The sequence below is a fragment of the Helianthus annuus genome, chromosome 7 (genome assembly GCF_002127325.2).
Source record: "Helianthus annuus cultivar XRQ/B chromosome 7, HanXRQr2.0-SUNRISE, whole genome shotgun sequence".
Classification (NCBI taxonomy): Eukaryota; Viridiplantae; Streptophyta; class Magnoliopsida; order Asterales; family Asteraceae; genus Helianthus; species Helianthus annuus.
In genome coordinates, this window is record NC_035439.2 from 146,641,582 (window position 1) to 146,658,222 (window position 16,641).

Consider the following 16,641-nt stretch of genomic DNA (forward strand, 5'->3'; position numbering starts at 1 on the left):
TCCTTGTTTCTGGATTATCTGGAACTGGAACATTTATACCCAGGTTGTTAAGATTAAGATCAACAACCAATTCAAGACCCGGAATTGACGAAGAGGATGATGCAGTAGCCTCAGCTGTTCTATGGGCATCCACTGGAGGAGTACCCTCTGAAGTACCATGAACTGCTGTTGTAGGAGCTTCTTGATCTGCATCTAGAAATTCATCATCCTCTGAAGATTCGTTCAATTCGTTTGCATCATGAAAATCCTCATTGTTGAGAGTATTATTGTTCACCGAAGAAGATGGTTCTTGATTCACAAGAATTGGACGAACCACCGGTGAAACTGTTGCATTGTCACTCTCGAAAAACATCCTTGCCGCAGCACTTTCTTCAACGGCTTCAACATTGATCGAATTGAAAAAGTCATCGTACTCAAACATCCAAGGCTGACCAGGACATTTGACTGGCAAGGTGTGCCTTTGTACTCTGACCTCAGACCATTCCTCGACCCTTTTAGTCTCTAGATTCCAGACTCGTAAGTTAGGGGTGGCATACCCAAGAAAGTACCCATCAATTGCTTTTGCCCCAAACTTTCCATTAGGATCGATGATTGTGCATGGAGCTCCAAACGGTTCAAGATAAGACAAATCTGGTTTCCGTTTTTGAAGAAGCTCAAAGCAGGTCTTATTGTGCCTTTTGACTGTAAGGACTCGGTTCAATGTATAACATGCAGAGGCCACAGCTTCAGTCCAGAATGGAATGGGCAACTGCGACTCTACCAACATAGTCCTAGCAGTCTCGATCAATGTGCGGTTCTTACGTTCAGCGACGCCATTCTGTTGAGGAGTATAAGCTGCACTAAACTCATGAAGAATACCCTTTGAAGTGCAAAACTCCGCCATGGCATGATTTTTAAATTCAGTACCATTGTCGCTACGTATCCGCCTAACCTTTAACTTATACAAATTCTCAATCTGAATGATCAAGTTTTTGATAATATCAAAGGTTTCACTCTTGTGTGCCATGAACGCCACCCAAGAAAATCTTGAATAATCATCAGTTATCACGAGGCAGTATTGATCATTTCGAATACTCTTGTGCTTGACAGGACCGAACAAATCCATGTGCAAACGTTCAAGAGGAACTGCCACCGTGTTGATCTTCTTTGTAGGGTGTCGTTTCTTCGTTTGTTTTCCTTTCTGGCACGAAACACAGACGTCTTGAAGATGGAAATTTTTAAGAGGAACACCATTCACCAACTCATTTGATACCAAATGATTCATTTTGCGTAAGTGAATGTGACCCATTCGCCTGTGCCAAGAGATAGAGTCTTTTTCTGTGGCTTTGGAAACGAAACAAGTTGCTTGTGCAGACGTAGTAATAGCTTGGCTCATATCAAGGACGTACAAATCATTTATCCTTGGAGCTGACAAGAGAATCCATTCTTTTGGAATTTTGAAGCCGGGTTTCAGCACATAACATCCATTAGCATCAAAGTGTACTGAAAATTGCTTGTCACAAATTTGAGAAACACTAAGAAGATTGTGATCAAGTTGTTGCACAAAGTTGATCTTGTCAAAGCTGACAATCCCGTTGGATATCATTCCTTCACCCGTAATATAACCACCCTTATCTCCAGCAAAAGCAACATAACCTCCTCTAATAGATTTGACGTCGTAGAGAAGCTTCATGTCGCCTGTCATGTGCCTGGATGCCACACTATCAACAATCCAATGACTACTGATAGTTCCTCCTGGAACACCCTGCACATGAACTCAAATGATTAGTTGGAGATGGGGACCCAAGCCATTGTGGTCTTGGGTCTCCCATTTTCATCAATAACAATAACTTCTTGTCTTTGATGATTGGTGAATTGTGATGTTCCCCCTGATTCATTAACCGTTTTTGGTTTCCAGGTCTGTTTTGTTTTACCAGTGTCATTCTTTAAAATTTTAACTTCATGACTGTCTGAAGTTTTTGAATTGTCTGGTTTTACAGAAACAGCTGTTTTGTTAACCAAATCGGTCTTAATCGCCTTTTCAATTTTCTTGACCTGTTGGCGTCTCTGTTTCATTTCCCTTTCTTTTACAAGTCGGGGATCTTGTTTTGCAGGAACAGATCGCTTACGGTCATTTTGGTCACGGGGAACATCAACTTTTTCTTTTTGTTTATGAAGATATGGACAATTTCGAATTAAATGTCCAATTGTTCCACACTCAAAACATGATCTTCGTTCAACAAACCCCGAAGTATCATGTGATCGTTTAGCCGATGATGTTGAACTTTGTGAACCCGAGGTACTAGGCTTTGAGCTGGTTTGTTCATTTCTTTTCAGAACAGTAGCTTTCTTGTCAAAATCTAAGTTAGATTTATTTTCAAACGTTTCAATTTTGTCCGTTCCCGTCGATTTCACAAAGTTTACATTCTTGTTTTTCTTCCGATTCGGCTTCTTTTGAGTTTGAGCCGGTGATTTTGCTTTTGGCTTGGTGTGATTTTGCTGTTTCTGCACTGTTGGTAATTTCTTGTTGCCATACTGTTTTCGAATTTCGTCCTTTGGAATAGGAGGACACTGTGTAACTGTAACACGTGGTCCTGTCTTTCCCAAAAACTTACTAGTCGAATTCTCAAAGACTTTACTGATTAAGGATTGATTAACATTCTTAATAGGAAAATCTTTGTCTGAATAAATTTTATCATCACCAACAAGAGTGTACAGCAAATTCACACTCTCCGACTCTTCTGCAGACGAGGACTCAATTGCAACAGTCTTAGCAGGTTTAGCAGGAGGATCACATAGAATGTGATTCTCGAGAGGTATGTCCTCATTTTTGACTACCGCATCAGACTTTGCTGGGACAGCATCATCAGATTCATCATCAGAAGAATCAGCATCCTCAGTAATGATTGGAGGATCCTGATTCAGTTCAGCAGAAGACACACATGTATCTGCTGATACATCTGAATTGGATGACACATCTTTCTTATATCCGAGTCCTGTTGCAAACTCCTTAACATCTAGAGGCACAGTAGGTTCAAAGAATACCCTGTCCTCTTCATCAGGCATGGCGTCATAATTGTGTCTCACTGGAGGTGGACATTTCTTGTAGCCTATGCATGTGACATCTCTCTTTTCCTTCTGAACGTCAATGATGTGATCTAACACATAGCTAGAGCTCAAATAACTGTCTAGCTTGAGTTTGATCGCATCACTTTCGGTTTTCACACAAGCCATCTCTTTTTGCAATGTTTCAAGACGAGAGATATACAAATTAATGTCCGTCTGTTTTCTTGAAACCATTTTAGTCAATTCAGTTTTATCTTTCTTTAATGTTTCAATCATTGACTTAAATTCTTTTTCATGGTTTTCATGAAACATGTTGGCTTCTGTGCATTTTGAGAGATCCACAGTCAATTTCTGATTGTGGATGAATGTCACATCATATTTCTCTTGCAAATCCTCATGCTTGTTTTGCAAGTCACACCACTCAGCACTCAAGGAACTATGTTTGTCTTGCAAGTCAAACAAACTAGCTTGTAAAGCATTATGTTTGGCTTGCAACTCAGACATGTTTCCTTCCAAATCAGCACACCTAGCATGCAATCTATCACATTCATCACAATTAATAGCAGTGGGTTCATCGACACATACCTGACTTGATGAACCGTCGACATTAGCCATAAAGGCTGAATGGAGAGAAGACGAAGTATAAGCAGCTTGATCCACCAGAATAGATCTTCTTTGAGTTTCTGCTGCAGCTTCCTCCAAGAGTTCATCAATATCTGCATCGATTGCTGCATTCGATGTCTCACCCACATAATCATCACCAGAATTGGATGATTCTTCATCAGCACTCCTGCTATAACCAGAAGAGTCTTCATCTTCAGACAATTCACCACCACTGGCAGAAGATTCTCTACCACTGGTGTGAGCTAGCTCCTTCACAATCTGAGCAAAACATGCTGTTTCATCAGGAGCATCACCACCCAACTGGATTGACCAGTCACAACCTTCATCCACCTGAACTGCAAGTGCTCGATTGGTTTGGTTATTTGCAGGCACCAATGAACGCTCATTGTTTCTGTTCTGATTCTGCTGGTTGCCTCGGTTTCTGAAGGGATTTTGATTCCCGTGCTGTGCTGGCTTTGTACATTCCCTTTTAAAGTGGCCCCGTTCACCACAGTTGAAGCATTTAACAGCCTGCTTATCGAACCCATACTTGGTGTCACGCTTACTTTCCAAGCTGGTTCTGCCAGTACTTTCCATCCAATCCTTTGCTCTTCTCACAGCACTTGCAAAGGCCCACTTGATATCCATCAAGTCCATCTCTTCCTTATCAATCTGCCTGTAATCTTCTTGTGTCAGATTAATGTTTCCAATCTGACCTTCTATCAACCCACAGTACGCGCTCACTACAGTGTTAAGCAGCTCCATGTGTTCCTTAGCTACTTCTACACTGATTTTAGAAAAACTTGAAGTGTCAAGCTGTACTGTATTTGACTTTGATTGTTGACCTGCAGCAGATGATGTTCCTCCATAACACGCATATTGTGGTTGTTGAGCAGGAGGAGGAGGAGGTGGTTGTATTGGATTTCCATACAGATCTGTGGTTGGAGGCGGCTTTACAGGAACTTGCACTGGATTGCCATACATATCCGTGCTTGTGACAAATGCCGTTTGAAGTGGAGCATGTGAACCGGCTTTTGCAGATGAAGTAGTGGAGGTGCCATAATACATCTCTGGATTCTGTGGCACTGCAACTCTCTTTGCCTTCAACGTTTCTTCCTGATCCTTGTTCTCCAGAAGCTGCACGAAATCGTTGATATTTGTAGTTTTCAACGTTCCGTTGTACTTCAATATTTCCAGGAAGTTATTCCATTGAGGAGGCAATGCATCAGCAAACTTCTTTACCACCTCTGTTGGAGTCGTTGTGACTTCAAAGTTTGTCAGCTCAGTAAGCAGGTGATAGAAACGGCTTGTCATATCTCCCAAGGACTCTTTATCCATACATGTGAAGCCATCGAATTCTTTCTTCAGTAGATCTCGTCGTAGTTGACGTGTGGCTTCATTACCTACTCCTCTTGTCTTCAATGCATCCCACAGCTTCTTCGTAGTCTTGAAACTGACGAACTGATGATAAATATCCTTGCTCAGTGCTTGAGTAAGAATAGCGTATGCTTTCTTTTCTAAGTCATACGTCTTCTTTTGATCTTCAGGAAGATCGGCAAATGTAGCTGTAGAAGAAGCAGCCACCTCGATAGTTTGATCGAATTCCGTAGTGAACCGCAACCATAATTCTGTATTTTGACCAAGAATGTATGTATGGAAACGATCAACCCATCCCGGATATTCATTAAGATGCATCAACTTTGGAGGCCTGTTCAAACTTCCGGTTTCACTTTCGCTTAGTAGAAGACTTTGAATACTCGGAGTTTGATTTGAAACAAACGCCCATTGACCAGCTTGAGTGGCATTTGTTTGTGAGGATGTAGATACTGGAGATTCGGCCCAAGATGGAGATTGACTGGTATTCATGTATTTTCCACTGTCTGGAGCCGGACTTCCCCACCAACTCGGATTCATGATAGATAAGCAAAATAAATGCTAATTAAGAATGATCCGAAACACAACCGAAAGATCCTGGTCGAAAGATCTGAAATCACCGAAACTTGTTAGCAATAAGCAAAACACAATCGAAAGATATAACCTTGTTCGAAGGATCAACAGTACTCGAAGGATTACTGTTGACTCTCGAACAATGATCTCGAAAGACTCAAGAACACGAAGGATTCCCTTTTGAAAGATCCTTATCTTTCGTGTTAAATCCTTATCTTTCGAACAACAGATCTCGAAAGATTCACCAATACGAAGGATCCTAATCTTTCGGACACAAATCTTTCGAAAAGATTCCTTTCTCGAATGATAAGACTCAGACTCCGAAGGATGGGTCGAAGGATAACAATCTTTCGAACCTCCCTTGATCGAAAGATATCTTTCGATGTCGAAAGATATCTTTCGAGAGTCTCTGACACAACTGACTTTGATGTGATAGGTTGGTGAAAAGGTGATGGGTTGGTGTACCAACTTTCGGCAGAATGGATGGTTCTGCAACAACTTTTCACTAAACTTTTTGACTTTCAAAAATTTTACCAAAATAGGCAAACTAGATCCTCAAGTCCAGTTCACCGGAATGATAACCGGAGTATGGCCGGAAAAATCAAAGTTTCACAAACACGATTTTTATGTTACCCAAACCGACCCCGAACACTTCCGATAGGCTTAAACACGTTTTTACTCAAAGAAAATGCAAGAAAACAAGGTAAAAACAGGTGTAAAACCAAGTGTTTCAACACACCAAAACTTGTAAAAACCCGGTTTTAAACAAGGTAAAGAGCGAGGCTCTGATACCACTTGTAGGTCCCTGTTTCGCGGAGGATTAAGAACCTAAACCTTGTTATACAAACCTACTAGCGAGTGCGGAATCCAAGCTAGCAAGCAAACCGAGTTAGTAGCAAGTAGAGAAACAAACACACAAGTTCACCGATTAACACAACTTGTATTAATGCAATGAGGGTTCGGTTACAAGCTCAATGTTTACAGAAGTGTTCTATAAACTCTCTAAGGTGTGTGTGTGAGTTCTGGACAGAAAGCTCTCAATTCTCTCTATCTCTCGGAAGTGCAAATGGCAGAACTCTCTCACACTCAACACATGCATGGGTATATATACCCAGCTCAGCAGGTCTGGATCGAAGGATCCGAAAGATGGTCCGAAGGATCATCTTTCGGAAACAATGCTTTTGAAGGATAAGCAGGAACCTCGAAGGATGAACCTTCGAGGTCTACCATTCGAAGCATATCTTTCGAGCACCTCGAAGGATCAACAGTATCCTTCGAGGTTATCCTTCGATCAGAACATCTTCCAACATATCAACTGTTGTCCAAGTCAAACCGGAGGATGGTTGACTTGGTCAACTTACAACACAAATCAGGACATCGTTTATATCAGACCGAATACAGACAAAGTACAGACACAAGTGCACCAACAGTAATCTAAAGAGACGCCCAATTTCAGGTGGAATTTCACTTGAAAATGAGTTGTTAAAAAGCTGAATGACCCTGAGAAAGCTTAGATTTCCGATGGAAGGAGACAACGTACCAATCAAGCCTCCAGATGAGAGGTTCAAGTGGGTGACTCTTTGGTGGTGAAGGCTGCATGTAACACCTTGCCATTGGCAGAAATTAGTGCTGGAATGGTTCCATGAGGTCAGGAGACCTTGTGGGTCACCTTTAATCATGGATTTAATAGCAAGCAATGCTAGACGATCAACGTTGGTGCCGTTCAGTGATGGTGCTTTGTGAATGGGTGTGGAAAATGCTGCAAGGTGTGTCAGGATGGCGAAGAGAAACGATCGCAAGAAAAGCAACCTTTTGGCACTCATTTTTGGTAATGAATTTTATGGTATCTTTCTATATTTTTGCGACCATATACTTATACAGAGAGGAGTGTCAATAGTTAACTTGACCAAGTAAAAGCTTGGAACTTTCTTTTAAATGGGCATGGTGATTGTGACGTTCCAACCGTTAAAGTTTGTGCAAAACTATTTAGTTGATTTGCTATAAAAACTTTTAAAATTTGAAATTTTGTATAGAAATAATCTTTTTGAAATTTCATATTTTGTAAAAAAAATTATGAAATTTAAAAGTACAACTAAATTATAATCAATAATCTACAAACTGAGCGACCAACTAAAAAAATGATCGTGAAAACCAATAGTTTTATGGTTTTCTAATAACACAAAAGATCAAATACAAATACTCTTATCATACAAACGTACGAATAAGATGAAAAGCTAAAAAAACGCGGTGACATTTTTTCGTAATTATTTACTCGTAGAGAATTATTATCAAAATTACCCTACAAGTGATCTTTTAGGGTAATTTTGATTTTGTAGGGTAACTTTGTAAAATGATCTTGTAAGATGATTTTGCTCTTGTAGGGTAATTTTGTAGAGTGTCATAATTACATTAAAAATAATCTGGTTGGGGTAACTTTGATTTTGTATGGTAATTTTGAGTTTTGTGTTGTTTGATAAACTTGTAGAGTAATTTTGATACACTTCTAGAGTAATTTTGATAATTACCCTACAAGATCATTTTACAAAATTACAGTACAAGATAAAAATTACCCAACAAGATCACTTGTATAGTAATTTTGAGGGGTTTTTTTTTTTTTTTTTTACTTTTTCATACCTTTCGTACGATAAGGTTATTTGTACGTGGACTTTAACTCTTTCTAATAACGCGTGTAGTAGTTTATAAATAATTACATTAAAATAAAGTTGGTCCGCTACGTAAATTACACAGGATAGTCCAATTGTTAGAACCATAAATGAAACCAAACATCATGTTTGGAGGCTATATCCAGGAATTTTAATTTATTTTTTATTTTTTTATAAACTGTCACAAAAAAACTTGCCAAATTACATCTAAACAGAAGATAGACGGGTAACAAGCCGCGCCTCTACCCTTTTCTGAATTGCAAACTCTAACCTTCCAAAGCTGTCACATTTCATATCATAATATTTTTCATAAATGGCAATAGTGTGGCTGATGAGGCGATAAACAGATTGTAGAGAACCATGATGGATCACTGGTGGTGCATTCCACTATTGGCGCCTTCTGGATGGATGTGGAAACTTACATGTACTACTATTTGTTTGATCAATTATTAGATTACTGTTTGTTCGATCAATTATTAGATCGAGAATATTCATTGAATACATAGAAAATAGTGAATGAATAACTTTCTATACGTCAAACTTTTTTTTTTTTAACGGCCGACAAAATTATTATTAATTGTAGCAAGAAGCTACCCACCAAACTTACATATGTTTGAACATCAAAAAATTACATAACAAACTACATTCACATATTACTAACCACCAACATCAAACCGACACCACTTCTCCCATGTTAAGGCCGCCAACTTCGATCGATTCTTTACCCATAGGAATGCCATAGCTTTAATTTCATCCACTATCCTTGTAATATTCGGGACCACCTGTCTGTGAACCGGCTCGTTTCTCATCTTCCAAAGGCTCCAAAAAGTCACTAGCACAATGGCATGTAACGCTTTCCACTTCTTCCTAGAACTTGCCGGGACACCGGTAGGGCTCAGTAAGTCACTAATACCAAAAGCAAATATAGGGGGGATTTTGCACCAATCAGCTATGATTTGCCAAACAATTTGAGCGAACTGGCAAGATATAAATATATGTTCACTTGTTTCCGAACTTTCGCCGCAAAAGACACAGTGATCATTTTGAACCGGAATGTTCCGACGAATTAACGCACATTTCGACGGGAGACGGTCCATTTCTGCCCTCCACGCAACAATCGCCACCTTTTTCGGAACCCAATTATTCCACACGAACGGACTTGCTGGAATTTCACGATTAAATGTTGCCAAAAGTTTTTTAATAGAGGCAACTTTAAAGGATCCATTAGGTTCATATTTCCAGGACCAACAATCCTTACCTGGGCCCAAACTCACACCGCAAACAATATTAATAAGTTGCTGTAGTTGGGATTGTTCGCTCCCACCAAGAACTGGGCTGGCCCAAACCCAAGAAAACGCAGGCCCTGTTTCATCCACAACCAAACGATCCGCCACCAAACAGTCCTTGATACTCTCCATTTTGAACAAATCCGGGAATTTAATATACAGTGGTTGTGGGTCAATCCATAAGTCTAGCCAAAAGTGAATATTGCCCCCATTTTTCACATCCGCACGAGCAGCATCCTTAAGGTCAATTCCAGCCGGTAACAAAGACTGTCGAATGCTTATAATGCTCTTCCAAGGTCCAGAAATAGTTACTTTCGCCGGTATATCGTTCCATGCTCTAGAGTTGTGGTGAATAGCCTAAATTACCCTCCGCCATAGGCTATCCTTTTCCGTTTTGAATCTCTGATGTCTGTCGTTAAGGACATGCAAAAACCAACTAAACTATGTAGATAGGATAAGTCGGATATCGAACCAAGGGAGGACTGTGGAAAGTGTGTAATGCTCAGTTTTGATTAACAACTATAAAAAATAAACTGATGATTGTTTGATTCGTGGATTAACTAAAAATTACAAACTAAATGTGAGATTTAAATCAATAGAAAGAACAACGGTTCCTCCAGATTTCAGGTTTTATAACTAGATTCAATTATGTGTTTAATCGAAACACTCACATAGACATAAGTGTTTAACCTAATTCATCAATTGTGATAACCAACGACTAAGTACTCCGGTCAATACATAACGGGAGGTTATCGAATGATTATCAATTACAATTACAAACCCTAACCCCATGTCAAATATATCCCAATTACTAGAACTCTCGGGAACTGAATGCTTAGAAATTAAGGTTTAAATAAATGCAATTGTCTACAACCAATAAATCAAATCAAATCAAATCAAGGTGAAAAATATCGAATGCTTAGATCACCAAGTTATACGATTGTCACAAACACATAAAATTATCTAACTTACAAAAACCCTCCATCCAGAGGAAACCATAAAAGACTAGCCGCTCATCTCGTTCGGTTGATCTTCGCGTGCTTCCCGAAGTCGCTCACTTCCTTCTGTCGTCGAAGATGATGATAATGATTTTTCCTTTGTGTGATCATGTGATCCGCTTCTCGGCCCAATCCATGATGATGTTCTGCCTCAATCTACTCGTGAATATGATAATGATTTGTTATAATATTCTTTTTTAATTATTGGCTCCTTCCTTTGGTCCAATGGCTCGTAGATACACACAACCCAAGTCTGCCCAATGTTGAATGATGGTTTGATTGACTTTGTGGACTAAGCCATTTCACGTGGACTAAGCCAGCCGCCAACCTCTTTTCTGATGTCGATGATTTGATGTGTTTTTTTTTTATGTTCCCAAAGTCCAAATTGTGATGATGTTCTTTTTGAGACCCACCTCTCACGTCCAATCCTTTGTATTGCGGCCCAATCCAAAGAGTCCACGTGAGTTCAAGTTCCGTGCATGTGCCGTCCAATTGTCCACAGCCCACATGTGCGCGTGAAGTCCAACAAGCAGCCCATTTTTTCAATGTTTCAACCGTAGGTTACATTTACCATCCGTAAGCTACGTTATGAACATTCTGTTTCTTTGATAATTTGCATGCCGTAACTTACGCCCCACCACCGCAACCTACGGTGGTGGTCTGCTGTTAATGTTGTTACTTAGCATATTCAACCGTTCTTGTTCCGTTCCTCACTAAGCTCTCTAACTTCGCCATATTACGCGGTTAACCTGTAAAACCACAAACTTGCGTAGTCAACGTATTCAAAGCGTATAATCAACTAAACGACCATAAACATGTAATATAACACACTTTAACATCCGGGTTTCACACACTCCATCACATCCCCACACTTATCATTGATTGTCCTCAAGCAACCATTACAAACATTACTCACCTTATTAACAAATCACCATTAAATTCCTTACCGAATTAGCAATTAAAGGTCCCAAGTCATACCCGTCTCATAGACTGACACAATCGAGGTTGACAATTTGACAAGTACTTGATACGCATTTAAAACAATTTAAGACTTGACTAACTAAAACTAACATGCTTATGATACTAAACACATGCCACACGCCCCTCACAATGATCACTCCTCTCAGCTCAATCAAGACTAGCGTGTAATGTGCTAGTAGATATTTCGCTCAAAACCAAATATGCTACCGTGTAATCATAAGCTTGTATGGCATTCGCACCTCCACTATATCAAGTAACGTAACACATATCAAAAGGACTTTTGGGTTTTGGGTTAAGGGTAAAGGTAAGGATGTATTTTTTGATTTTTCTGTTTATTGGTGAACACAAATGAAGATACCAAACCATGACAACTTATTCACAATAGTACTAACACTTGGGTTATCTTCAACCCATTTATTTAACACGAACATAACACTGATTTTTTTTTCTTTTTCCTTTTTTTTTTCTTTCTTTTCTTTTTTTCAATTTTTTTTTCTTTTTTTTTCAACAAATATCTAATACAAAATTGTCATTCATGGTTGGTAATCAAACGGGTCAAACAAGGTGTAACAAACGAAAGGTATAAGGCTCAACATGGTTAACTAAGGTAGAATGGATAAACAATCAACATATGAACGAATGGAGGGATCCTAATGCCTTTATCATCAATGTGTATACGCTAAAGCACAGTCTCGGTACGTATCAAACCACACAAGTTCTAACACAAAGCAACATATGGCCTACTCTCAGCAAATGAAAATGTATACTAATTCAATTAACAATCTAGTAGGCTCAAATATCTCACCGAACAAAAGGAATATAGGTTGCCGACATGTAGCATGTGTAATTCCTAAAGCATGTTACCCCTAGTTAGGCATCTCTTCTCAACTATTTTCTAAAACTTGTCAGAAATACTCTCATGAAACTTAAAGGGACAACCATGACTAGGGATCTAAGTTAGTTTAATATCAGTAGGAACCCTTTAGCAATTGAAAATGTTGGTTTTCATGTAGTTCAAGCATACTTGAGACACAAAAATTTTCAAAATTTTTCAATTTTCAACAAATTCAACCCTTCAAGCATTTAAGATCACAATCTTACCAACCCTTTCTCGAGTTACCGCATCCCCACACTTGGGATACATTGTCCCCAATGTATGGTGCAATTTATAATCTAAACTCGAGAAATACCACCAGTAAACCATGAACAACTAATAGCTAGACGACTCAACATAAAGAAACCACTCCCGACACAAAGACTCACACCACCAAAAACACAAAAACAAATAAAATAAAGGATAGAGAGACACATTGACCTGATCAGTAAATCAGCAAGTGTCTGTAGCGGTGCAGCTGCTGTGATCAGACAAGGGCACAAACTCCTCTTGGATTCTCTGACATCACATCGGGGATGTTGCCAAACATCCCCACACTTGAATCATTGCATCCGCGAGAACTGAAACGTAGTAACCTGCCAAAACACAACACACACCAAAACAAAACAAAACAAAGTACAATACTCTACATCCTCGGGCTGCCTCCCGAGAGCGCTAAGTTTAAAGGTCTTCAGCCAGACCATACCCTCTATGCATTATGGTGGTCTCAATGCACACTTACCCAAAACATTTCCAACGAATGCCCGGAAATTTACATGCCATCTCCACAGGTTTGTAAGTATAATTGGCATGTTCAGACTGCACATGCGGTTTTCGTAATCCACTTCATGCAATATACCCTGATGTCTTGTTGTTTCACCCTTCTCATCTTCTTCCTCGAACCCTCTTCCCCACACTTATTAATTTGAATGACTGATATGGGGAGAGGTTCGGTACACACATTCATTTCATCATACTGCTCTGCCTCCTCATCCTCACACACCATCTGATCCACCAGTGACTCTTCATCAGATAAAGGATTCATTGGTGTGGTATTATCCTCCACAACCTCCTCCTCCATGTGAGAATAATCTCTAATATCAACAGGTAATGGTGAGAGACGCTCTTCTATTTCTATCTTCATTTTTAATTTCTGACACTTGGAAACTAGGCAGCTGATTCGATCTTCATCGGAAAGGTTGGGTGCTGATAAATACTGCTCGAGTTTGGACAAACTCGCTTCCAAAATAGCAAGCTTTTTCTCCTCCTCGGTCTGATAAGCATACACACCCTCGGGCTTAGAATAATCGTCGGGATGATACTGTCGGTATCCCTGATACGGTTTTGAGATGTATGCATCCATCATTTTTTTATTCCAATACTCTGGATTTTCTAAATACACCGCGCACACATCATCATAAACAGAAGTATGATTTCGACCGCAACAGAAACATCGCCCATCCGTCCTTGGTTCATAATAAGCATCCTCGTCCCGATCATATCCATCCGAGTAATAATCATCCTCCACCGTTGTATCAGAGTCATAGAAATATGGTGGAGGGGAAGGATTATCATAGCAAGGCATCGGTGGTTCTGCCAAGTTTGCTCTTTCCCGTCTAAATCGGGCCTCGTGGCAACCGATACACGGGTGAAGTGGTTCCCTACACAAAATGCATCTAGAAGAGCCGCATAATATTGTAAGATCTTTCATCCTGCACAAACACAAAAACACAAGCACCACGCATAAATCTGAACAAAACAAAACAAAATAAAAAGACACTATTTTTGGGGTTTTTTTTTAACGAAAACTTAACACTAAACACTTTGCGCACGCCTCCCCGGCAGCGGCGCCATTTTGATGTCTGTCGTTAAGGACATGCAAAAATCAACTAAACTATGTAGATAGGATAAGTCGGATATCGAACCAAGGGAGGACTGTGGAAAGTGTGTAATGCTCAGTTTTGATTAACAACTATAAAAAATAAACTGATGATTGTTTGATTCGTGGATTAACTAAAAATTACAAACTAAATGTGAGATTTAAATCAATAGAAAGAACAATGGTTCCTCCAGATTTCAGGTTTTATAACTAGATTCAATTATGTGTTTAATCGAAACACTCACATAGACATAAGTGTTTAACCTAATTCATCAATTGTGATAACCAACGACTAAGTACTCCGGTCAATACATAACGGGAGGTTATCGAATGATTATCAATTACAATTACAAACCCTAACCCCATGTCAAATATATCCCAATTACTAGAACTCTCGGGAACTGAATGCTTAGAAATTAAGGTTTAAATAAATGCAATTGTCTACAACCAATAAATCAAATCAAATCAAATCAAGGTGAAAAATATCGAATGCTTAGATCACCAAGTTATACGATTGTCACAAACACATAAAATTATCTAACTTACAAAAACCCGCCATCCAGAGGAAACCATAAAAGACTAGCCGCTCATCTCGTTCGGTTGATCTTCGCATGCTTCCCGAAGTCGCTCACTTCCTTCTGTCGTCGAAGATGATGATAATGATTTTTCCTTTGTGTGATCATGTGATCCACTTCTCGGCCCAATCCATGATGATGTTCTGCCTCAATCTACTCGTGAATATGATAATGATTTGTTATAATATTCTTTTTTAATTATTGGCTCCTTCCTTTGGTCCAATGGCTCGTAGATACACACAACCCAAGTCTGCCCAATGTTGAATGATGGTTTGATTGACTTTGTGGACTAAGCCATTTCCCGTGGACTAAGCCAGCCGCCAACCTCTTTTCTGATGTCGATGATTTGATGTGTTTTTTTTATGTTCCCAAAGTCCAAATTGTGATGATGTTCTTTTTGAGACCCACCTCTCACGTCCAATCCTTTGTATTGCGGCCCAATCCAAAGAGTCCACGTGAGTTCAAGTTCCGTGCATGTGCCGTCCAATTGTCCACAGCCCACATGTGCCCGTGAAGTCCAACAAGCAGCCCATTTTTTCAATGTTTCAACCGTAGGTTACATTTACCATCCGTAAGCTACGTTATGAACATTCTGTTTCTTTGATAATTTGCATGCCGTAACTTACGCCCCACCACCGCAACCTACGGTGGTGGTCTGCTGTTAATGTTGTTACTTAGCATATTCAACCGTTCTTGTTCCGTTCCTCACTAAGCTCTCTAACTTCGCCATATTACGCGGTTAACCTGTAAAACCACAAACTTGCATAGTCAACGTATTCAAAGCGTATAATCAACTAAACGGCCATAAACATGTAATATAACACACTTTAACATCCGGGTTTCACACACTCCATCAATCTCCACCACCATTTTGCCAACATTGCTAAATTAGCATCTCTAATTGAACCGAAACCCAACCCCCCGTATTCAACCGGAGCAATTGTTTTATCCCAAGCTACCCAATTCATTTTCGCTTTCTCTTCCGAACCACCCCAAAAGAATACTCTCCTAATCTTATCAAGTGCTTCCAAAATTTTAGCCGGAGCTTTAAAAAGCGATAGGAAATAAGTTGGGAGTGCATTTAACACCGACTTGATTAAGGTAATCCTACCCCTATACGAGAGGGTTTTTGCTTTCCATAAGGAAAGCCGGTTTTTGAATACATCCACCACCGACTTCCAATTCCGCGCTAAGTTCATATTGGCCCCGACTTGCAAGCCTAGATGTGTAAAAGGGAACGTACCTTGCTTACATCTCAAAAGGTTCGCCATTTGTGAAACTTCTTGTTCATTTGAACCAATCCCATAGATGCTACACTTAGCCAAATTCACTTTAAGACCCGAGACTAGATAGAAACATCTTAGCATACGTCTTAGGTTGTTAATATTCATTGTGGACCACTCTCCCAAAAACATTACGTCATCCGCATACATTAAGTGAGACAAAGTCTCACCCCCACCGATGATATCAATTCCTCTAAACAACCCGGTAGAGACGGCCTTTTTCATAATACATGACAGGGCTTCCATTACAATGACAAAAAGGAAAGGTGATAGTGGGTCACCTTGCCTAAGGCCACGTGAGCAATCGAACTCTCTTGTAGGCGAGCCGTTAACCAGGACAGAAGCTTTAGCAGAGTGCAAAGTAGCCATAATCCAAGATCTCCATTTGCTTCGGAACCCCATCTGAGCCATAACCGAGTCCAGGAAAGACTAGTTGACAGAATCATATGCTTTATTGATGTCCACTTTGAAGAACATTCCTTTCCGCTTGTTCCTCCTTAACCAACT

General features: G+C 39.8%; 1 protein-coding gene across 1 annotated transcript; it reads right to left on the reverse strand.

The window, feature by feature from the left end:
* Nucleotides 1-8,914: 8,914 nt before the first annotated feature.
* LOC110867193 lies at nucleotides 8,915-9,676 on the reverse strand. Its single transcript, XM_022116323.1, has 2 exons — nucleotides 9,517-9,676; nucleotides 8,915-9,420 (listed from the first exon to the last, which is right to left on the reverse strand). Exons 1-2 carry the CDS (start codon nucleotides 9,674-9,676, stop codon nucleotides 8,915-8,917), a joined length of 666 nt encoding a protein of 221 aa, XP_021972015.1.
* Nucleotides 9,677-16,641: the final 6,965 nt, after the last annotated feature.

Coding starts and splice junctions, on each gene's coding strand:
- LOC110867193 (XM_022116323.1), bottom strand. CDS start 9,676: ATGGAGAGTATCAAGGACTGTTTGGTGGCGGATCGTTTGGTTGTGGAT. Junction 9,421..9,516: donor CGGTGTGAGTTTGGGCCCAG/GTAAGGATTGTT, acceptor GTGAAATTCCAG/CAAGTCCGTTCGTGTGGAAT.